Source organism: Siniperca chuatsi, linkage group LG19, assembly GCF_020085105.1.
Source record: "Siniperca chuatsi isolate FFG_IHB_CAS linkage group LG19, ASM2008510v1, whole genome shotgun sequence".
Lineage (NCBI taxonomy): Eukaryota > Metazoa > Chordata > Actinopteri > Centrarchiformes > Sinipercidae > Siniperca > Siniperca chuatsi.
In genome coordinates this window covers 18,341,056-18,364,501 of record NC_058060.1, presented here as the reverse complement: position 1 = coordinate 18,364,501, position 23,446 = coordinate 18,341,056, and the positions used below count along the sequence as shown (strand labels likewise).

The 23,446-nt window shown below is 39.7% G+C and overlaps 4 protein-coding genes across 14 annotated transcripts in view; 2 read left to right on the top strand and 2 right to left on the bottom strand.

The window, feature by feature from the left end:
* Nucleotides 1-1,474: 1,474 nt before the first annotated feature.
* chmp5b (charged multivesicular body protein 5b) lies at nt 1,475-4,856 on the top strand. Its single transcript, XM_044177184.1, has 8 exons — nt 1,475-1,641; nt 2,329-2,433; nt 3,103-3,149; nt 3,289-3,382; nt 3,478-3,549; nt 3,845-3,953; nt 4,301-4,416; nt 4,510-4,856. The coding sequence occupies exons 1-8, from the start codon at nt 1,573-1,575 to the stop codon at nt 4,558-4,560; spliced, it is 663 nt and encodes a 220-aa protein (XP_044033119.1). The 5' UTR covers nt 1,475-1,572; the 3' UTR covers nt 4,561-4,856.
* Nucleotides 4,857-4,887: 31 nt separating this feature from the next.
* fastkd3 (FAST kinase domains 3) lies at nt 4,888-8,897 on the bottom strand. The gene is made up of 7 exons (XM_044177180.1): nt 8,738-8,897; nt 6,931-8,415; nt 6,484-6,569; nt 5,764-5,938; nt 5,607-5,676; nt 5,345-5,459; nt 4,888-5,146 (listed from the first exon to the last, which is right to left on the bottom strand). Exons 2-7 carry the CDS (start codon nt 8,384-8,386, stop codon nt 5,048-5,050), a joined length of 2,001 nt encoding a protein of 666 aa, XP_044033115.1. The 5' UTR covers nt 8,387-8,415; nt 8,738-8,897; the 3' UTR covers nt 4,888-5,047.
* A 1,719-nt stretch (nt 8,898-10,616) lies between these two features.
* myl12.1 (myosin, light chain 12, genome duplicate 1) lies at nt 10,617-13,830 on the bottom strand. The gene is made up of 4 exons (XM_044177185.1): nt 13,762-13,830; nt 11,908-12,108; nt 11,533-11,694; nt 10,617-11,175 (listed from the first exon to the last, which is right to left on the bottom strand). Exons 2-4 carry the CDS (start codon nt 12,089-12,091, stop codon nt 11,003-11,005), a joined length of 519 nt encoding a protein of 172 aa, XP_044033120.1. The 5' UTR covers nt 12,092-12,108; nt 13,762-13,830; the 3' UTR covers nt 10,617-11,002.
* Nucleotides 13,831-18,545: 4,715 nt separating this feature from the next.
* The window catches only part of myom1b (myomesin 1b), a 28,762-nt gene continuing 23,861 nt past the window's right edge, over nt 18,546-23,446 (top strand). For 8 of the 11 annotated variants that reach the window (XM_044177167.1, XM_044177169.1, XM_044177165.1 and 5 more), the window contains exons 1-4: nt 18,546-18,702; nt 19,217-19,426; nt 21,540-21,674; nt 21,790-21,964. In XM_044177167.1, coding sequence (XP_044033102.1) covers nt 19,275-19,426; nt 21,540-21,674; nt 21,790-21,964 — 462 coding nt within the window. In that variant the 5' untranslated portion in view covers nt 18,546-18,702; nt 19,217-19,274. Of the gene's footprint in view, nt 18,703-19,216; nt 19,427-21,539; nt 21,675-21,789; nt 21,965-23,446 lie in introns of those variants that run through there. The other 3 variants (XM_044177170.1, XM_044177173.1, XM_044177174.1) reach the window with 3 other exon arrangements.

Below are 23,446 nucleotides of genomic sequence, written 5' to 3'. Positions count from 1 at the left end.
TCCGGGTTTGCTGTGAGGTAATTCATCAAACAAATTCAGAAATACGCAACATTTAAGCACAACATCAGCTGAGATAATGAAGGTCTTAAATCTAGATTTTGACACAGGAGCCCTCAATAAGACAGGGCCACTAGATCAGGTAATAAAGCATCATGTCAGTCAGTCACTTTATCCTCATACTCCCAAACAGGGTACAAACCACCTGACACACTGAAGGGCTTTGGGGGCCCCTGCAGGTCTGTTGGTCTAGGGCCCCTGGGATTAACATGTGTCTTCTGTGTGTCGAATAGAGGTTCGCGGATTTGTACTGTTTTGTCAGAGTGATACCTTTTTGTGGTCATGAATGGTATAAAGGTTGGGTAACTGGTAATCTTCAGCCTTAAATGAAGATAAGAAATATTAAAACTTTGGAATCGATTGAATTCTGGTGGATGTTTATTATGATTGGTGACATTTTGAAATATAAATGATTAATCCATGAATTTAAAAAATAATCAGTACTTTAATCCATATAATGAAAAAGATACCCTAATATTATTATTAAAGCACATTTTAATCTGAGAGTTTATCCTAATTTTTTATATATTTATATATTCACTTCATTTATTTGTGTTATTTTACCTATTTCATTCTGGTGCAGTTTTCCTATGTTCCATTTTATTTTTAATATGCTGCCTTTAGTTAAGCACTTTGTAACCTGGTTTTTGAAATGTGCACTACAAATAAAGTTTACTCTTAATGTTTTATTTGAAAGTAACAGCATGCAACTTAAAGAAAATTGGAACCAAACTATATCAGAAGCATGTTGGCATGGCTGTGGTGAGGTTGGCTTGGCACTATTATGTTATGGCTTTTCCCTAAAGTGAAGAGGTTTCTGGAAGGATGTTTCTGGTTTCCTGTCATCAATGTTAAATGTGCAGATTCCCTTCTGTCCAGATATGTTTACACAGAAAACAACTTGAGCACGTTAAGCAAAGGCAAAACAGTGCCTTATTAAATCTGCATGTCTGGCAGTAAAACAAACAATCTTAATGAAGTGTTAAAAAAATCACATGTGGATAACTGGATCAAAGAATATGTGGACCTCTTAGCAAAGGAGAAAGCAGCGCTTATACCCTGCAACAAAAGAGGAAGAGCTGTGGTAATGATCATAAATAAACATTGATTTAGGAAAAATAATGTGGACATTGAAAGTCCATCCCTATTATTGTGTTATATTATTTACTATCTGTGTTGTTTTGTTGCTTACTGTTTACAAAAATCAGAAAAATATAAAAAAAAACATTTTCTTTTGACATAAGGGACAAAAATACAAGCACAACAACAGATGAAGAAAAGAAGAAGGAATTAAGATACAAACACAAACAAATAATTTCACTAAATTAAGAAAAAACAATAATAAAAATCAACAAGAGCAGTTTGGAGAGCGCGGCTGAGCCCGAGCGACTCTTGATCACGTGACTCATCTGACGTCACCTCAAAGTCTTTTCCGGGTGTTTCCCTTCAGCCGGACGGTGACAGCGAACTAGTACAGCTTTTGTTTTTGAGTGTTAAAGCCTTAATTTTGCCGAAATGAACCGTATATTTGGCAGCGGGAAGCCCAAAGCTCCACCGCCGAACCTTACAGATTGCATAGGAACCGTGAGTATAATCCTGAAACAACTTTTTGAACGCTGTCTTGAACAAAGTAAACAAAGATGGAGCCCTCCTCGGCTCGGTTAGCTAACTGATAGCTAACTGTTAGCTAACTTTTATGAGCAGAAAACAGGCCAGTGTTTGCCATATTTAACTACCATGTTGCCAAAATAAACGAGCCTAATAGTAAACAGAATATTCATTTGTGCCATTATTGATAGCAGACAGGACTATCCCATTAGGCGTTTTTACCTAACGTTAACACAATGTGTTGATAGTATCAGTCGACAAGTGAGGTATTTAAACAAAACAATCGGGTTGTCTGTTCAGATAATGAATCAGCATTAGATAATTTTGAGCAGGAATTTGAGCAGTTTAACTTACATATAACAGAAACCATGACAGTCTCTCAGTGAAATGGCTGACATCAACTAGTTATACAGGTTATTTGTCTGGGCAGGGCTATTGTTAGCTAACTGGAGTGGAGGAGGAAAAAGATGATATGACATGTTTAATTTTACTCAAGTTAGCCTCAATTAAGCTGCTGTGTATGTGTATCTAAAGGAAAAGCCACCTATGCAGTTCATCAGTTGGTTAGAATTGACTCTATTCATTATGAAAGACTATTAAGATTATCTTACTGTTATTGACCAATTGTCACACACAAGGTCCTGTTCTGTGTTTTACTTTAAGGTTGATTCTCGGACGGAGTCCGTTGACAAGAAGATCGCCAGACTAGATGCTGAACTTGTGAAATACAAGGATCAGATGAAAAAGATGAGAGATGGGCCCTCAAAGGTGAGACTTATAGTCCAGTGCTGCTGTAAAACAGGGAAGGCAATGGGCTGTTCTCTGAAAATCTTTTAGGGGGGGTACCAGCCAGGACCAAAAGTCCATTCAATTCACATATAAGTATAAAGTGAGCATTCACAACCTTTCTCCTTACATTTTTCTTTTTATTATAACACACACATGCTAAGTAAGGCAGAGCCCAAAACGTTGGTGTATGTGTACTTTTATGCTGTAAAATACAGTAGTTTTGATCACTGAAACACAGATCTTATCATTATGATAGCAATATATCCTTCTGTATCATGATACCAAAATGATACTTTTTCCAATAACATACTGCAAGAAATGTAAGCATACTTTCTACAAAACTTTTTTTATTTTAACAAAAGAAGTCAGAATTCTCAAATGTTAAATGCAGCCGCACAAGAACTTTGCCTTAACAAAATAAAGTCTAAAATTGGCGAGATTTTGATTTAAATCAGGAACTATCGGATCAAAGAATAAGTAAATAGAACTGCGAATCTGACAGTTTCTGACTCATTTCGGTCGGTACCAAAAAAGTATTGTTCAATATCCTGCCTTACTCATCACATACATGTGTCCAGTTCATGTTTCATTGATCATCAATTGGTGTCATTTGTTAATTATTCTTAATCATTTAATTTCATTTATTAGAACATGGTCAAGCAAAAGGCTATGAGAGTTCTGAAGCAGAAGAGAATGTAAGTAATTTTATTTCCCAAAGACAGTGTTTATATTATTAAACATGTCAAATTAACATTATAAGCTTCAAATGTTTTCCCTATCAACCAGTTATTCTCTACGTCAAATGCAACTTAATTTGATCATTAAATCTTCCAGGTATGAGGGCCAGAGAGATAACCTCATGCAGCAGTCGTTCAACATGGAACAAGCAAACTACACAATCCAGACCCTTAAAGACACTAAAACCACAGTAAGAGAGTAAATTATCTACCAGATGTGATTTCTTTTCCACCCAGAAAAATAATAACTGGAGAAAATGTGGCTAACGTTTGCTTTTCTTTTTAGGTTGATGCCATGAGCACCGGCCTCAAAGAAATGAAGAAAGCATACAAGAATGTGAAAATTGATAAGATTGAGGTATTTGACTACAGATTTACTTCAATAGGAGGGCCATAGTAGACATCTAATGTTGATTATTGATATCAGTTAGTTAGGCTCACCACACATTCTTCAAAGCTCACAACCAGAACATTTTATTGGCAATTAAGTCACTGTGTTAGATAAAATAATGTTTTAGTTGTGAGCTTTGGACAGTGTGTTGGACCTTCGTTAACTTTTTGTATGGGATTCAGCAACAGAAGTATTTTCGATTGTCTTACAGAGCAGAAGGATGAAATACAAACATTTTAATTTTATTTTCTTTAATATTCAGGATATTCAAGATCAGCTGGAGGACATGATGGAGGACGCCAATGAGATCCAGGAGGCGATGGGCAGAAGCTATGGCACGCCTGACATCGATGAGGACGACTTGGAAGCAGGTCAGTAAAATACTTATATGCCAGGATTTTTCATTAAAAACGTGAAGTATAATACTGAGGCCATCCACTAAAAGTAATCTTAGCCACTCTGTATGTCATAGTTTCTCCAGTGTTCTCCCTCCTCAGGTGAATTCATCAAGGCTTCTAGTGCTTATTAAAGACCCAACATATTTGTTGGGAATTTTACTTTTATGCTAGAGACCATCATTTCCCAGTAATAATTAATTGCTCATTAACCTTAAAAAAGCTCCCCAACTATGTTTTTGTCGAGACCCCAATTACACACAAGGAGAAAATGCTAATGATGGATGTATTTTACGGTTCTTTAACTGTTGGCGTGTCCACAGAGCTGGACGCTTTGGGAGACGAGCTCCTAATGGATGACGACAGCTCCTACCTGGATGAGGCATCAACAGCACCTTCCATCCCAGAGGGCCTGCCCACAGACAAGTCGACCAACAGGGTACTTCACATTTTTAGGATTTTTAAGTTTTATTAGTTTTCTCATTAGTTTAAGGAGCTTTCATTAAGCGGCATTCTTCTTTTTGTGTTTCAGGATGGTGTTCTGGTGGACGAGTTTGGCCTTCCTCAGATTCCTGCTACATAAAAGGAGCAATCAGAACACTCGCGCTAGTTTTACATGTCTCAGCCTTTTGTATTTATCCAACTGACACTCCCAGCCTTAGAGTGCAGCATTGAAAATCTAAGCATCTTCTGTCCGATGAATGATGGGAACTATCTTAAAATCAGGCATCTTTAATTAAAAGCTGATTATTATTCTGTGAGTGAGCTCATGTCATATGTATCTAAGATGATTGTTGAAAATGGGATTCTCTTAACTTTGTACAGTTTCTGCAGCGCTGAGTTGCCAAGAACAAAATAAATTATATTTTTCAAACGATACTTAACTTCGTGTGATACATTGAAGTCACCATTATGTATACAAAAGTCACTTTATTGTCAAGTTAAACAGGTGAAAGTGCATAATCAATAACTTAAACACACTCGTTGGAAAAAATAAATACTTTTTCTTGAAGTGAGAAAAGGCTCAACAAAAGTAAAGATGTCCCATCCCCAGCACACTGATTTTATCATCACCAGCTCAGCCTGTAAGTATGAGGGAAGATTTTTTGGTGCAGATACTCCACCACACTGTTGTTGTTTCGCAGTTTTTCAATTTCATAGTAAGGAATCTAGAAGAAAAAAATCCTAATTCAGTCATTTCATAAAAACAAGACTGAACAGAAATGGGTGAAACAGTCAAAAACTAATGGGATAGTTGTATTTTATGTACCATTTAGAAATACAGAATACAAAGAAAAACCTGGTAGAAAATGCCCAGCGAACACACATTGCTGAGTAAAGCACAAAAGTGAAGGCGAGGGTCTGACCTGAACAACTTCATATCCCAGAAGCCTCAGATGTCGCTGCTTGATGACCTCTTTTCCAAGTAGCTGCCTCTTGTTTGTAGTGAACCTCTTTTGTCCATCAATACAAAGAGCTATCCTGCAACACACATCAAACGACCCAATGTGTTTAAACCTGTTGTTAAACCATCTGGTTGACCATCCAGCTCTCAAAGATGAACTTTTCATTTAGTACATCACAAGTCTTAAGTGTAGAAAACCTTGTATAATACATAAAACCACTTACCTTTTGTATACATCATCAATATGACTGGCAGGCAGCACATATCCCTCTTCATCAAGTTTTATCTCCACATCTACAAGAACAAAGACAGATGTTAAGCCCTTGATAAGCTGACTATAGGAAACATTTAGGACATAACCAGCTGTTATGTGTGTGTTACCGAGTGTGTAGCAGTATGGTGTCAGAACTTTGGATCCGAAGTATGAACGAGCCCCGAGCAAATCCACCAGTCCAGTTTTCACAGAGTTGTACAGATGTGCGTCCACCGGCGTCTCCAGAGAGCGTCCGGACATGAGGAAAGACTTGACGCGGTACTTGGGAAGGAGCTTGGGACCCTGAGGAGACGACAGAAGGTGTGAAGGAACACAAATACTTTCACACTGTGCATCAAAGCATGATATGGCTGTTGTCATACATTACAATAAAATCCACCCTACAACCTGGAAGAAGAAAAGCAGACTTGTCCAATGTGTCATCGCAATTAAATAGAAAATGAGATCCATTTTGTTTTCTATTTTATAATAAACATGGATGATGCTGATGTTAAAGAGATAAAGAGTTTTCCCCTCGGGATCAATAAAGTATTTCTGATGTTAGCAAGTTACCTGAGCAGTTTCTTTTCTTCTATTTTTTTTAAATCTGCTATTCGATGCGCAATTTATTAGAAATTTTGCCACAGAACCAAACAGTTCTGCATCTGTTTTGTGTGGGTCGAAAGTTACTGTGGGAATAAAGTCACTAGGATAGCCTGTTCAGGTTTTATCACAGATAACTGGAATGCACTGAACATCAGATACTGATGACATGTTAAGTAAGAGGGCGTGTATTCAGGTTTATGACCTGGCCTCATCTTTAACATATTTAACTGATGTAGTTATACCTCATAGAAAGGACACTCCAACTTCAAAGTCATGTAGAGCTGGGTCAGCTGTGCCAGGACGATCCGGTCCATTCCTGTGCCCTGCTCTGGAACACAATTAATTTTATTTGTTGTTTTAGTCAATTTCATTTATACAGCCCAATATCACAAATTTGCATCAAGGGGCTTTACGATCTGTACGGCACACGACAGCCTTAGACCCTCGATTCGGTTAACGAAAATCTCCCCCCAAAAAACGTTTAACAGGAAAAAGAAACGGAAGCAACAGAGGAGGGATCCTACTTCCAGGACAGACAGACATGCAATAGATGTGTACCAAATAGATTGTAGAAGGATAAACACACAACACAATTTCTGCAACAATGTCAACATCAGACCATTATCTTTTTAAATCATGCGTTCATGGAAAGGTTGCACATATTGCAGGTGTCTGACAGGATGCTTCACCTTGCAGTTGCTGGAGGAAGTAGCTGCTGAAAACTTTGGAGACAAAGTTAACAGGGAACCTCTCCACCAGGGTGCAGGAGTGGAGCAGGTTGAGCAGCGTTCGAGGCTGGAAGTGTGAAAAGCGTGTGCGCAGGATTGTCTCAACTTTCCTGAATACCTCGCCAGCGTTGGGAGGAAGGTAGCCGAGCTTTCCGAGAGCCATGATCTGCCTGGCCACCTGGCTGGTGCTGTAGTCGTCTGCTCGGTACACAAAGCTCTCTGCAACAGCGTCAAACACAGTCGGGGACAGGATGTTCCTCCGGCCAAAGAACTGAATCACCTTGGTAACGGTCTCTGGGTGGGAGGTGAAGGTCATTGTGGGCACATACCTCTCCATCGCCTCCACAAAGTAATGATCGCTGTGACCAAAGTGCATTAGTGCCCCAAGCACAACGGTGAGCTCCTCATCAGTGAAGTGAGGTACATGCCTTACAGCCTGCTTACACAGATTGATCACAAGAGGCATGGCCTGCGTCTGATTCAGGGTCACGAGAGCACTGAGCAGCCCGCTGACAGCAGCAGGGTCCATGCGGGAGGTGACTGTCACAGCGTGGGTGTGCATGGCATTCAGCAGGTCCCGGTATTTTCCATCTTCACCCACGCCACCTTGAAGGAACCTATAAACAGCAATGAGATCTGCTAGGCTCCACTGGGCAGGCTTCTGCTTCTGGATTTGCTCCATCACCTGCTCCAGCATCACACAACCAGGACCCTCCATAGCCAGCATCCCCTGGCCCAGGGTACACAGCTGCCCTACACTCATCTGCTCCCTGTCTAACCTCTCCTGGCTCTCAGACACCAGCCGCACCATCAGCGTGCTCCAAGGATCCAAGAAGAGGCGTGTGCAAGCCAGGAGAGCTGATACCAGCCCAGCATCCGTCAGCCGCCTAGAGTCCTGCTCCAGCTGGAAGCACAGAGCCCTGATGGTGTCCTTCTCCAGCACTGTAGGATCCTTCAGAGAGTTACCCTCCTGCTCCAGGTCGGCCACACGGTGAAGTGCTGCTGCAGCCATGGTGTCAGACATGATCTCCACTGAGCGCAGCAGCGTGAAGACCTGCCGGGATGAGGTGCAGCTCCCTAGACGCTGCTGGAAAGCCTGCTCCTCTGCAGCTGTGGGTCGGTGCAGCTGGGTCAGACGGAACCGAGGTCCTGAATCTCGGTGGAGTCTTACAGAGCTGCTGGCGACGAAGGACGGCTCCCTGACGATGGTGGTCAGGCTCCTTATCCCGCAGTCCAGCTGGAGCTTCTTGCAGCCCTGTCTCCGGATGCAGCCGCCGGCTGAGGTACACAGGCAGGCTACACATAAGGGCTGACCTACACTGCTGATACTCAGGAGTCTGGTGGGGCAGACAGGTCCAACAGGAGGGTAACGTTGAATCCCGAACAGCGGAAATCTGTGGATCAGCTTCAGAGCCATCACCCTGGACCAGGACTCACCAGACCCAGCTGTTACAATGAATAAGCAAAACTTTAAAAAACAAGAACAAGCTTTTAAGGGTTTGCTTAAAGAGTACACACAAATTCACACCATGTAACTAAATCAGAGAACAAAACTGCTAGCAGTGAGAGCACTCAGCCCCCTCCTTCGTTAGTTAACTAACCAACCTTGAGGTTGCTGTTAGCTAACGTTAGCTACTTAGCTGCTAGCTTCATGGCTAGCATAGAAGAGTCGCACTGCTGTGCTTAGCTTGTTTAAAGGCTGACACATCGGCTCAGACTGATACATAAACGACACATGATCAGATGAAAAGCAAAGCAAAATGAATACCTGCACTTTCCGACAACGGCAACGGGTCGCAGAAGCGCTGAGAGGGAAGATGCAGGTGCTAACGTGGGTCCTTAAGGAACGTGAGGCGTTCAGGGCACCTCGTAAATCTGTTATTCGGTAACGTTAGTATCGTTTCTCGACCCAGTGATTCATGCGATTTCTGATCGGAATTAAAATTGACCATGTAAAAGAAATATTGCTGAAAAATTTAAGCAACGTAATGCTTCCTCAGGGGAAGAAGAACGCGCTATCCTGTACTACAGGGAGGTGTTGTTTGGTTCGTATTAACTTTGGCTGTAAAACACAGCCTAATCCGCTCCCATGATCTTTGCACCTCAAATTTTACATCTAGATAAATTGGGATATCACAGAAAATTTCATACAACAAACATGTCACCTTACCAAGCCATTTTAATAACCTGCTGACTTTTGAGGGACTTTCTGCGCTTCACGTGTAATTTCTGTCTTCTTAACATTGAAGGCAGCATCATGCAGTTTGAAACTTTAATTCAGACACCAGAGGGCGATATAACCCATATAATAACTGCCAAATGAATTATTCATACCAGTATACTCTAATCAACATAAACCTTTTTGCCAGTCTCCACCAAAAATCAGTAAAATATTAAAACATATCCTTAGACTGCAACATCTTCACTGGACTGCAAGTGCCTAAAAGTTAAGACTCGTCCTCCTCAACAGTGAAGTAAAAGTAACAATACAACAGTGTTAAAATACTGTTAAAGTAAAAGTCCTGCAATCGAAATTCTACCTGAATAAAAGTGCGCAAGTAAGTATCACCAGCTCACCCTGAGTCTGGTTCTGCTCCAGGTTTCTGCCAAGTGCTTTCTCATGGTGGGAATTGGGTCTCTGTAAATAAATTTTATAAAGAGTACGTCTAGATCTGCTCTATGGGAAAAGTGCAATAACTTCTGTTATGAACTGGCGCTATATAAATAAAATTCAACCAGCAAAATGTACTTAAAGTACCAAAAGTACTCACTATGTAAAATGGCCCCTTTCATAGTGTTACATTTTGGAGCCTTCAAGGTCCCAATAGATCATTTATCATCATGCACACAAAATAAAAAGATAAAGATTATTTTTTCTGGACTTCAGGGGCTCTCGTTACTTTTGTTGCGGGGCAATTTACCACTTTATTATTCTTATAAGTACTTGATGACCTCACATAACTCTCAGCATAGCTTCGCACAACTCCAACCTGAGTAGGTCTAATCAGCAACATATCTGAAAACACCTGTGAGGGAAAGAGGGGCCTTTAATGATAACAATGCATCATATTTAATAAGTTGATCATGTTTTGTATGTAAAAATAAAAGGAGCTAGTAACTATAGCAGTTAAATAAATGAAGTAAAGAGTACAATATTTCCCTCTGAAGTGCAGTGGAAGTATAAAGTAGCATATTTAAGTACAAATATCTCAAAATTGTACCCAAGTAAATGTAATATAGCATATAAACAACATTTTGACATTCAGCAGTGTAATTTGTGAGCTCATGTACTGCTGATAAATCATTTGTAACCTGACAGTCATTCATTTATCATGCTGATCTGTTAGATAAGGAGTTTTACTACATGCAGATCATTGAGCAGTTTCCACTTTCTCTTTAAGGGATTAAATTTGACAGTTTCACAATAATGCACTCTAGTTTTCGGTATAGGTTTTGATCATGTAAACTCTGTGCATTTGCCCCTTTTACAGAAAGAACTCAGCTAGTGCTAGTCAGCACACGTTGAATGAATTTGGTGAGGAGGGAGAGTAGACTTGTCAGGACTTGACAAGCACCCGAGGAGGGAAAAAATGGTGCATAAGCATTTTAGTTATGCCACAGGAAAATAAAGACAGAATAATGCAACACTTATTTCAGTTGTCATTTATGGAAGGGAAACAGTCAGCAAAATACAACTTTATAGAGGGCTTTATTTAAAAAGTTTCTATTATAAAATGTAAAAATTCAGCTAAACCCGATCACATGAATTGCAAAGACTTATCCCTTCGAGCTTCCAAGGTGCTGCCACTTCACATCTTTACATGACAAAAAAAACATTTGACAACCTATTTAGAAGTTTTTCTTCTCATTAGAGATGTGTACATTTGGCAATACTGGAAGTTCACAACAAACAAGAGTGGATAGTTATTGCTTTGGTTTGATTAAAGTGGGGTTTATACTGGAGAGTTGAGACATGCAGCGTGTTGATCTAGCTGACGGAAGATGGTGGAAAGGAATATGCTGGTATGGCTCTTTAATCGTCCTTATCCTTGGCACCGTGCTTTAGGATGCGTGTGAACTCCACGTAGTTGAAGTTGCTTTTCTTGTCAATGGGGGCCTCTCTGAAGAGCTCGTCCACCTCCTCATCTGTAAACCGGTCACCCATTGTTGTGAGCAGCTCTCTGAGGTAATCTTCCTGGATGAAACCTGAGGGAAAACAGTCCAATCAGATAAGAAGGCTCAGACAGCCTGAAACAACATCAGAAGCATCTCCGGAAGAACGTCCCCTTGCTTCGAGTGATAAAATTACCGTTTTAGGCAAGGTGATTTTATTTGTAAAAACAGAACTGCAATCGCTTAATATAAAAAAAAAGGGTGAAGAAAATAATTAGACCCCCCCCAAAAAAGAAAAATTCCCTTAAAGTCACTTTCCTCTATAAAATGGAGGTCATCTTTGTATCAGTAAAAGCTTCACAGCTGAGAAGAAAATTACCTGGCATTTTACTATGACAAACTAGGATTTTCTGTATCAAAAGCAAAGAAATTACAATTGTAAGAATTTACCTGTCCCCTCCTCATCGAAGCAAGCAAATGCGTTTCTGATCACATCCTCAGGGTCTGTGCCATTGAGCTTCTCCCCAAACATGGTGAGGAACATGGTGAAGTTAATGGGTCCAGGAGCTTCCAACATCATGGCCTCCAGGTAATCCTCAGCTGGATTTTTCCCTATATAAAAAAAGACAGGTATAGTGCACTTAAAAGTAAAGTCTGAAGGCTTTCAACTACAGAAGTGGTTTTAACTGATGAAATATTTGTTTGCTTGTAGAACTAGATTCCAAACAATTAACATTGTAGGTGCACACCCGCCTTACAGCTTCTTACTGACATGATGGTTCAGCTCATCCTGAAGTAAAAACCGTCTGAGACTCTCCTACTCACCCAGTGAGGCGAGCATGTCGTGAAGGTCCTCTTTGTCCACAAACCCATCACGGTTCTGGTCAATCATGTTGAAGGCCTCCTTGAACTCCTGAATCTGAGACTGGTCGAACATGGCGAAGACATTGGAGGTGGCGCGCTGAGGGCGCTTCTTTGTGGTCTTTCCCTTAGCCCTTTTGCTTGACATTTTGACTGTTTTTATACCTGTGGAAATAAATCAATTCATACACTTTGTTAGATCATACATCTGCAGCCAGGCATAATGACAGTGAGGAACTTACTCCTTGAAGAAGATAAACATTATGAAACATCAATGTAAATAACATTTCCATGCTCAGTGGGAGTGGGTAACTGAAAATTGACATCCTTCCTATTGTTAGAAATATGAGCACTGTTTTTATTGTTAACATTAACACCTTCCTTTGCCTCAGTGACAGAAAAACAGTGGGGACAGTGCAAAAGACAAAATATAGGCTTGGCCTGATAAGACAGACTCATGAGAGACAGAGACAATCTGATCAAAAGGTGAGTGGATCATGCCGATACTCAAAATAAGATTTCATCATTTGTGCCAACAACTTAGTGGCAGGGTATTTTAATTCTCTGGCAGTGATTCCCCAGTGTGGTGTCCCTCTCACCTAGCTATAAATGGAAATGTTCCTCTTTCTAGGTTGATCAGCTCACTGCCTTCACAGAGGGCAAGAAACTTACTGATGTGAGGACAGATGCCCTTATCAGGCAATGTCTTGAATGCAGACTAACTGTCCTACATTCACATCTTTATGTTGCCAGATACTTATGTTTTTGCCATTGGGTGTTTGATGGAAAATGGACTCAACTAGCTTGGGCACAAGTACTGTCGAGATCTTGGGCTTGTATTGAGACAGTCAATATGGTGACATGGCTAGATATGATCTAGGACACTGGGAATTATAAAGGCTCCATGGATGTTCAGTGATACTACTGTTAATGTTAACGGGCTGAGTTAGGGCTGCAACTAACTACTGTTTTAATTATCAACTGAACTGTCAATTATTTTAATATTTAAACATTTAGTGTATAAACTGCTTCAAATTGCTTATTTATTTAACCTAGCGCAAAACCCAAAAATATGCAATTTACAACGAAAATAAAAGCAGGAAATTCTCACATCTGAGACGCTGACAACAGCAAATCATTGTCATTTTGCCTGAAAAACGACTTTAATAATTAACTGATTATCACGATTGTTGGTTTTTATTGTTTGAAAGCACAAATTGTCAGATTTAAAAATATTGATCAAAGTGTTCCCAATTTAAAAAAAAAAAAAAAATAGCTAACGTTATCGTGACATTTGCATGTGTTGCGCATTTTGCAAACCGTACAAACTAACTTAACAAAACCAGTTTCTCCTCATGTTAATTTGTTTTAGGACCTGATCTTATCACAACTCCTGGTGCATTATTAAGGACGTAAGTTACAGTTTTAATGGTTTGCGGCCTAGCTTGAGCCACATTCAATAATTTATGTTTACAGCTGTGAACGTTAGCCCACTACAAACACCGTGCATCGGCTTAAATTACACACAGGTAGGTTTTCAATTTATAATTCCAACAGTTAACTTTACAAGTCTAAAATACTTTGTTTATTAGCAACCGATTTGGTATCACTGCGTTAGCTATCGCGTCATTAGCCGCGCAGCTAACAGTTAGCCGTGTTTTCAAAGCAGTCAACGGAACACTCAAAATGGCACTATTACGTGTTATTCAGATATACGCCTGTAAAATTGCCAACAGGCGTCTGGTGTCGTGATAGCAAAGCATTTATAATGTAGCTAACATAGTAGACAGAAAAGTAAGAGTTAAAACACAGTCTTACCTGACAACAACCCGATACTTGTCAGCTAGCCCGATGCTGCTCTTTTTGTCAACCACCGCCCTTCACTTCCTGATAACGATATTAGGTTCCGCACAGAACATTTAGAACAAACCAAGCGAGGAAAATAGGGGGGTCATCAAGTATGAAACCATTATTACACGCTTGAAAAAACAGTTCATTCGTTGTTTCCATCTGAATACTATAGTTAGTTATATTTTACTAAACTATATTCGAAAACAGATCTAACTTTTCCTTATTAGTGGTAATAAAATACATAATGTACCTTCACACCCCCGGTGGAGTAAATGTAACTTCCACAAACACTCCCTTGTCTGCGTTGACGTTCCTGCAAATGCCCTTTTAAGGGAAGAAATAATACAACGTCCTTTGCATTGTGCAATTAAGGCATAGTAAAAAATTATCCCAGTGGGAAAAATGAGCGTTACCACCAATAAAGCAAATAAAGTCGATTGATATTTAGTGTAATATTAAATGTTTTTGTTATTTGATAAACGATGCCAATCAGATGCAAATAATAGCAAATTCTGTTGATACTGTTTGTCAGGGAAAATAGTTTATTGCTTTTACTTTATTGGGGTCATTTTGATGACCACCATCATATGCATCTCAAGTGGATGCTATTTATGCTCTTTTGTGGCCTGTTTATGTTGTTTGGATTGTATTTATTGCTGTAAAAATGTGTTTATGCCACCTTCTTGACCAGGTTTCTTTTGTCAAAAGACATTTTAACATCACTGGAACTTTGACCTGGTTAAATAAAGTGAAAGAAAATAAAAATAAAAGGATGTTAATCTACAAAAACCAAAACAATATAAGGAAAAATGTTGATAGGATGGATAATTATAGATACTGACTGCCCAGCCTGGGTCAGACAACAGTTGTTACCTCAGTCATTGCTGCAAAGGGAGGCTTAGATGTGGAACTGTTGACTCACAGGTTAAAACAAGCCACATCTGTCTTTTTTGTTCAGTTGTCATATCCCTTTCAGAGTTGATAAGAAAATGGTTGAACATGTGCCATGAGTCACTTATAGTAATGCTATATGTTGTAACCAAACAAGCCACCAGTCTAGCTGTATATTCCTAAAACATCATAACTAGTGCTAATGATGGTTACAATGGGAACTGAATCATTGAAAAAATAACTGCGGGGGGATGTTGTTACGCCACCTTGTGTTGTGATTTAACTTTAATGTCAAGCAAAAACCACTAGAGTGTGCTAGCTTAATAGAAAACCGTCATTTTGCTCAGTGATATTTAGACTGTCATTAATAGTTTGTCTCAGCATGTTATCTAATCGTGTGTGAGCTTATTTAATTTGTTCATGTCTGGAACTGTTATCTTCATTCAAATAGCTTCAATATGTGGAAGCAATACAAGGCAGAACATAAAAATAGTCCTAATAGATCTCAGGAGACGCCCATACAGTTGGAATTTCCTGGACAGCTAAACCCAGTGGCATGCTACTAACAACCGTATTCACTTGGACAATCAAACCACTCATGTATGTAAGTAGGGAATGGACAAAATATTAGCAATGCCTTTCAATATAATATAGTACAATACAACTCCACCACAATCTATGGCCTCCAAATTATCATAGACTTTCTGACAGTGTCAACAAAACTGAACATCACAGACTTCACAGTTGCAGGGTGATTGTATTGGATTGCATTAAATCATATAGATGTACTCACAGTGATAAACCAATAACTGAGTTTCACTATTCCAGTTATAAGGTGATAAAATTCACTGCTGACAATGGTCAAGCGCTATTGCTAAAACAGATTTATATGACATATGATACTCTTTAAATACCATAGGGTACAATGGCATGAAGTCATTAGGCGACTGTGTTATCACATTCCTGGGAAGATATGCACTTGAGTTTTTTTATGGAACTGGAGAGTTTCAAGGAAAAGACTTTTCTAAACCAGCTGTGAGCAGCAGCTGTTTGCTAATTTGGGTTTATAGTCAAATTAGAGTGAAGCCCATGGTGTATGTGATAAAAGCTACAGAGACGCTATTCTTTGAAGTTCAGTCATATTCATTAATCCTGGAGGTTACTGTACCTTTAGGTGCCTGACAGGGTACTAATACACAGAATTTATGCTATAAATATATATAATTTACTGTCATGTTATTGTTACACAGTATAACATCTTCACTTGCTTTGGAAGGGTATATTTACACAGGCTAACATCTTAGGAAGATAAAACTAATAGATTTAGAAACCATTCATTTACAGTGTATGTGTAGAGTGTGTTTTAAAGCCCAATTATGCAAAAATGAAAGGAGGAAAACAACTATCATGTACTGTATAACAACAGAAGATATTTTCCCTGCCAGCCAGTCACCGAAACACGTCCATTTCACAAAGAGTTAGATGAGAAAATTGATACCACTCTCACGTCTGTACACCAAATATGAAGCCACAGCCAGCAGCGGGTTAGCTTAGCTTAGCATAAAGAATGGAAACAAGGGGAAACAGCTAGCCTGAATCTGTTCAAAGGTAAAACAAAATAATAATAATAATCTAGTAAAAGTGACACGTTGTGGTTTTATGGGGGATTATGTGCAGAGACTCTAGGGAGTCACGGCGCCCCGCTGAGAAATATAACCCGGTTTTTGTTCAGATCAAACAAACAAGATATAATGTGTTAATTAGTGAACTTTATGTAAAAACCTCCCATTATTCCAGTTTGGGAGTGTTTACGCATGGTTACCCCCACCACTAGCCTTGTAGTCACATCATTTGAATAGCAGTGGTGTAGAGTTGGAGCGGTTTGTTCACAAGTGAAGCCAGATGCAAACAATTGTATTAGTGTTGACATTTTATTTAATTTAGATGTAATGGCAAGCTGTTTGTTGAAACTTCTCTAGTTCTTTTCACCAAGTGAGTGATATTGTGCTGTTAGAAATTCAGGACATCTCTGACTCTGAATTACAGCTAGCAGGCTGACATCAGAATCAGAATCAGAAATACTTTATTAAGGAAACTCAATAAACTGGGGAAACTCTTTTGTTACAGCAGCTCGCCTTTACATCAGTGCACACAGGAATGTTTTTTCTGACTTGTTTGCTCGTAATTACGGTCTAAACGATATGATGTGAACTTAGTGTTAGTGGTGTTGGTAGGCGGATTTTGTTACAGAGACAGGCTAGCTGTTTCCCCCTGTTTCCATTCTTTATGCTAAGCTATGCTAACCAGCTGCTAACTGTAGATTCATATTTACCGTACAAACGTGAGAGTGGTATCAATCTTCTCATTGAACTCTAAGCAAGAAAGCGAATAAGTGTCTTTCCCAAAATGTCGAACTATTCCTTTAAGTAAAAATATAGTTAAAGCACTAAATGCTTCAGAGTCAACTGGACACTCCAGCAACTGATTGTAACAAGCTGTGCATATCACTGCTGCTTTTCTGATGATTGGTTAGCTGTTAGCCTCTAATCGTAGCGGTTCAAAGCAGTCATGTTTGCAAATTATTTAGTGGCTTGTGACATATTATATTACACTTGTAAAATCTATCCCATACTCATTAGACACCATGTAGTGTTGCAACCCTGCTTAATGTATTGTTTTGTTCTCCTCAGTGTTGATCTCTTTTAATGGGTTTACACGTCAGACTGCTGCCATAACATTTGAGGTATGTTGCCATGCTGACCGTTGTTTCACGTCGGACATGTGGGTGAGGGCCAAAAAAGATGAATGTTCAACACAAATGCCTCATTGGCATGCTATTTTTGCCATGGAAATTTGCCAGGTATTTGTGTTGCAGTCAATTTCCAGAACAATGTCCAAATATCTGTGGCAGCTAAATTTAATCTGCCTGCCAAATGGCCTCTAACTAATTTTATTTTAACAGGAAAGCCCTTTCTTTTCAGGATAACTTTTGTGAATTCATGTTTATGAGTCATACTGTCATCAGGAGTGTGTTTTTATCAACAGTGTGTCAGAGATGGTCTAAAGTGGGAATTAAAATCTGCCTGAGAGAGTCTTTATTTAACCTTTTCTTTTAGTAGCTGTTTATGACCAGAGGGGACAAGAGGGGACATCTGTGTACTTCCACAAATGAGAGTGAGACAGAAAGAGAGAGTAACAAAGAGATAGTAACTGGCATTTGTTGTATGTGAAGCAAGTAACAATAGCATAGCTAAAGTTAGCAACAGTCACAGCTGAGACTGCTGCGGTAAAAAGTCAAGACAAAAGCTGCTGGAGTTTAACCAGCAGTGGCATACTGTAGGCTAGGTAGCAAGATCTTCATGTTTGTGTAATGGACTTTTAAAAAAACAAAAAAACAAACAAACAGATATTGTAAAATTAAAACGGCAACTTGAGAAACCAGGGAAAGGTTGAGGTGCTTTTGGTGCATGTGATGTAGGCTTTGTCATATTAATAATTCTTTCCTTACTTCTGTAGAGTACAAAAAAAAAAAAAACAAACAAACAAGAAAAAGTATATACTGAAAAACATACTTGAAAAATATGTACATTCACTCAGTACATACCATACGTACAGGGGCTTACATTTTATACATGTATACGCTGGATAAAGGAGGCAAACATTTATATTAAAAGATTAAAGAACATGGATAAAACTTGGACAAAAACAAAAGTGAGCCTGTGTTTACCTGCACATCAGGCAGTAATGCTCATCAGCGGAGACCTGCACCCATAAATGTGTTGCACTCCTGGAGTTGACTGGCCCCCCACACTATGCTCTCAGCTATATTTATCGCCACCCTCACCATAAAAGGCTGTGACTGCTGCTTGGACACTCCGGCAAGGGCCAGTATTATTTTTGTTGTGTAGACCGCAGCCCTGTATGCACCTACCTGTGGGTTTGCTGGGATATCAAGCTTTAAGTGTGGAGTTTGAATCTTTTCCTTTAAAGATTGGAATTTGAGGCTTTTTGTCCAGGGTAAGTGGCAACTGTTGTGCCGGGATGAGATGTGATAAACCAGGTTGTGGCTGTTGCATATGTCTGTCTAAGCATGCTGAGAAAGTGCCTGATTGACTGAATCTTATATCATGTCTTGCTAGCTGATGTTGCAGGTTTGAATTTGCAGGTTTCATGATGGTTAAAAGACTTTCCCGAGTTGTTTTCTTTTTTTAAATATTGTGCAGCTTTTGGCTAGAATATTTTTAAATATACTTATATTGACATTGTGGGTATTACATAGTTTCCCCATAATATTATTTTTTTTAGTACGGTTGATTGGTTTTTTCCATCTTGAGAGCTAGATTAACTATCCATGTTCAACTATAAAGAACATGTTGAGGTAAATGAAAAAGCATGGCCAGCTTGTTAATGCAGCCAATTACTGATTTCCACAAAAGTCTGTAATGTCTAAAATTCAGTGAAAGTCATGATGAACCTACAGTATATCATATCAGTTAATCCACCTGCTCTTCAATACTAACTAACCACACAGACAAACAGATAGCAAGAAACTCGGAAACTCAGGGCTCGTACCAGGAGGGGCCTGCAGCATGTCTGGATCTATACCGTTCTACCAGAAGCACCATCGCCACTATGACCGTGGCTACCGTAGAAGGGAGACAGAGTCTAAAGTGAGCCAGTACCAGGCCAGCAGCAGATATACTGCTGGCAGCAGCACGTCCGCCACCAGCAGGAACACGGGGTAAGGAGGAGGAAGAGGATCATACCTTCAACAATCCACTTCTTTGTCACAGGAAAGCCCTACTGCTCCCCTTAACACCATCACCCAACCCAACTGATCAAGTTCACCTCCTTCACCCTTGTTGGATCACTTCCCCGTCACAGCTTTGGGATAATTTTTTCTGCTTTTCTGCCATATTGAAACCAAAGTAACCATCCTTCCCTCCACTGAGTTCTCTTTCACTTTAATCAACCCTCACACACACACCTGAGGATCATTGCTCTTTATACTGGTTGAAAACAGCTTTGAATCCTGCATGAAGCTCTTTGCATGTAGGCTGCGATATGCCCTGTTTGCTTTTATGCATGCTGACAAACTCTTACCTTTACCACACCTATTCCCAAACAACTCCAATGATTATGGGAAATAACTTTTTCAGTTTTTGTCTAGTTTTTGCTCCATTCAGATCAAAACACCCTTGTTGGATAAGCTGTAATGAAATGCACTGTTATGTAATGGCAGAGTTATGGTATATGGCATAGAGTGAAATAGAATCTTGACTTGTGCATACCATGTTGGAGGGAAAGTAAGAAGTGACAGTTTTCAGTCTTGTCCACTTCAAATCTGAACCCCTGTGATGTGGATTTAATATCTTTAAAACCTGATAGTATTTACACGTATTATTATGTCTTTGAAACTTCCCTTTATTTCCAATAGACACAAGTAGAGTTGTTGTTCATTAGTGGTTGTTTCTGCTTCCCAGATTTATGTGGTCCCTGTTGAATGCATTGGTCAGCTGTCTAGTGTTTTTAATAGACGATATACATGGATCAAATTAGTTTTCGTCAGTGTATGTGTCTGTTGTTAAATGTTTTAGTCATATATTAATGGAAAAAAGCACTAATTTAGCAAGGAATGAAAAAAACACCAAATATTGCAACAAGATGATGCAACACATGATGGTAGTGTCAAGTAGTTTAGTTTTATAACTGATTCCCCAAACTCTGTGATGATGTGGATTCTCTGTCACTATAAAGGTTTGTCAGGATGGAATATATTGAACTTTCTTATTTTAGGAATAACAAAACACCCAGTTTATGGCGACCCTATCTTTTTCAGTGCCTGGCAGATCTTTAAATACACTGGCCTGGAGAGTGTGAACAGGTCAGAGGGCTTAGGTTTTACTAACACCATCTGATCTTTGCCTTTACACTCACTGCTGGGCAGATCCACCAGCCACCGAATCTGTTAGGAGGATTATGATGTGATGATGAACAGTCAGGGTGGTTACGATAATGTTGTTATTGCAAAGATACAACTGCATTTATGTAGACATGAATTATTGCATTTGTTATATGGGATAACCTTTCCTGGATTTCAGTAATGAAACTGAAGCTCCCCATGTTATAATCCAGTTTATTTTATTGTAGTTGTTGATCCTGGAAAGTCAAGAGAATGTATATGGTCAGAGCTAAAGGGTCAGTGACCCAGATAGATACAGGAAAAATGAGGGCAGTTGCCCTGTCACACTTTTTGCCCTGCCTACTTATCAGGTTCTTCTTATCTCATACCCTGAGCTCCCACCCCCAACTCTCAGTTGGGGGTGGGTGCTGCAGATAGTGTTTCCACAGACAAACTGTGTGGCATCTGAACTAAAATCATTTTTCTAAACCCTTCTATTTCTCTACTTGTTATCCTTTTCCTAAATGTATCTTAAGAGAGCACATAGAGGGAGATAACTGTAGTGTGACAGTGGATTGTTGTACATTTTGCTAGGTTTTGCTATGTGAGTTGTTTGGGCTATAATATTGGGAGTAATCTCAGATTTGTGGCTCTGTGTTACCATCATATTAGATTGCAGCAAAAGTGTTGTTTGGATCTGTTAATGATTGAACAATTACTGTTTTCAGTGGACCTCAGTGGTGCTCATATTGTCTTTCGTATCAGATGGCCTTATTGTGGAGGTGTAAAAATGCTAAATATTCAAAACTAAACCATCTACACTACTTTCCCACTGAACCTTAATCTACAACTCATCTACCCTGATCTTGGCTTTATCCCCACATGTTGATGTTATGTTATTAGTTGCAATGTCTGGCTGGGCGCCAGGCTGATGGTATTCTATATGTCCCAGACTTAAAGTGTCTTCACATTCTGGGCTGGAGGCGAGCAGACTGAGCCCTGTACCCAAGAGAGCCAAGCCAACTTACTTGGCTGTGGATAGAGAGAACCAAATCATCGGCTATGTAGTGCCTATCTTCAGGGGCAGGTAATAAACTCTTCACCGTATAAAACGGAAACTCCAAGAATGTTTTTCAATTTCAATTTTAATGATGTGCCTTACTCCCCACATCCATCCCTGGCTCTGCTCTACAAACTCCTAGTCAAGAGTTTGCTACAGGATTTTCGAATACAGAAGAAGCAAGGGTGAGGGACACTGCTGCATACATGGCTCGCAGGGATTTGTTCACCAGTGGCCTGGAGATGGAGAGGTCAGAGCAGATCTCCAGGAAGGAGGCCATGCGCGAGTCAGCTGAACGCATCTCTCTGAACAAAAGGGTTAGTGGGGGAATTCTATGTGTGGCTGTTTCGAGGTCATACAGGAAGCCATTGACTTTAACAACAACATGGATAGCTGTTTGTTATTTTTACATCACAGAACATCAGTGATACGATTGTGACATTGTCATATCTGTGTCCACTTTAGACCTTAGTGGTTGTTGTGATGTGTATTTGCAAACCATTCTCTTTCATGGCATCACTGATTGGCTTTTCATACACATGACATCACCATAGACAATTTTCCATCATGACATCACAGAGTGGCTTTTGGTACTTGTGACATCACAGTAGACCATTCTGTTTCATGACATCACAAGTTGTCTTTTTGCACTTGTGACATCACAGCAGACGATCTCAGTCATGACATCACAGATTGGCTTATTCTACTTGTGACATCACAGTAGACCACTCTACTTCATGACATCACAGAGTGGCTTTTGTCACTTGTGACATCACAGTAGGCCATTCTGTTTCATGACATCACAGAGTGGCTTTTGTCACTTGTGACATCACAGTAGACCATTCTGTTTCATGACATCACAAGTTGTCTTTTTGCACTTGTGACATCACAGCAGACAATCTCAGTCATGACATCACAGATTGGCTTATTCTACTTGTGACATCACAGTAGACCACTCTGCTTCATGACATCACAGAGTGGCTTTTGTCACTTGTGACATCACAGTAGACCACTCTGCTTCATGACATCACAGAGTGGCTTTTGTCACTCGTGACATCACAGTAGACCATTCTGTTTCATGACATCACAAGTTGTCTTTTTGCACTTGTGACATCACAGCAGACGATCTCAGCCATGACATCACAGATTGGCTTGTCCTACTCGAGACATCACAGTAGACCACTCTACTTCATGACATCACAGAGTGGCTTTTGTTACTTGTGACATCACAGTGAAAAAAATCCATCATTTAGACTTAATATTAGGCTACATAACAGAATTATGTTATCCGCATGTTCGCATAACTGAGCATAATTAATTGCAGTACTGCTAGGAACACCAAGTGTCTGTGGCTAAGTGGTTACTACTACTCCTTACACAAGGGAGTTATTTATGTCCCTGGGTGATTATGTGAAGTAGTACCCGACCATTCATTGAGCATCATAAAAGCCACAGTGACTCTCTCACTGCATTTATCTTGTCTCCACTCTGCCAGATAGCCTGGTGACAAATTCCTCAGGAGATCATGTTTCTTGAGACACAGGGAAGCAGTGTCCCAATGGTGTTGTCATATTATGTGTTGAGTTACTGGATGCACAACTAGACGGGGCCTCAACACCCCTATTAGCTATACAACACACACATGTTATGCATACATCTTGCATACATCTTGCATGTATAAAAGCTTTGTTTTTGCTTCAACCATGCATTGTGAATTCCTGGTGAAATTATGGGGATTTTTATTGTTTGTTTGTTTGGTTTCACAGTTTATGGTTGGCAAAGGTGCAGTTATCCTGAGT

Excerpts from the sequence above, each read along its gene's own strand:
- chmp5b (XM_044177184.1), top strand. The coding sequence starts at position 1,573 with ATGAACCGTATATTTGGCAGCGGGAAGCCCAAAGCTCCACCGCCGAAC. Across the intron at positions 2,434-3,102 it reads TGAGAGATGGGCCCTCAAAG|AACATGGTCAAGCAAAAGGC; the intron begins GTGAGACTTATA and ends TTCATTTATTAG. Across the intron at positions 3,383-3,477 it reads TTAAAGACACTAAAACCACA|GTTGATGCCATGAGCACCGG; the intron begins GTAAGAGAGTAA and ends TTTTCTTTTTAG.
- myl12.1 (XM_044177185.1), bottom strand. The coding sequence starts at position 12,091 with ATGTCAAGCAAAAGGGCTAAGGGAAAGACCACAAAGAAGCGCCCTCAG. Across the intron at positions 11,695-11,907 it reads CGACATGCTCGCCTCACTGG|GGAAAAATCCAGCTGAGGAT; the intron begins GTGAGTAGGAGA and ends TTTTTTATATAG. Across the intron at positions 11,176-11,532 it reads CTTCGATGAGGAGGGGACAG|GTTTCATCCAGGAAGATTAC; the intron begins GTAAATTCTTAC and ends GTTTTCCCTCAG.
- fastkd3 (XM_044177180.1), bottom strand. The coding sequence starts at position 8,386 with ATGGCTCTGAAGCTGATCCACAGATTTCCGCTGTTCGGGATTCAACGT. Across the intron at positions 5,677-5,763 it reads ACCATACTGCTACACACTCG|ATGTGGAGATAAAACTTGAT; the intron begins GTAACACACACA and ends TTGTTCTTGTAG. Across the intron at positions 5,460-5,606 it reads ATTGATGATGTATACAAAAG|GATAGCTCTTTGTATTGATG; the intron begins GTAAGTGGTTTT and ends TGTGTGTTGCAG.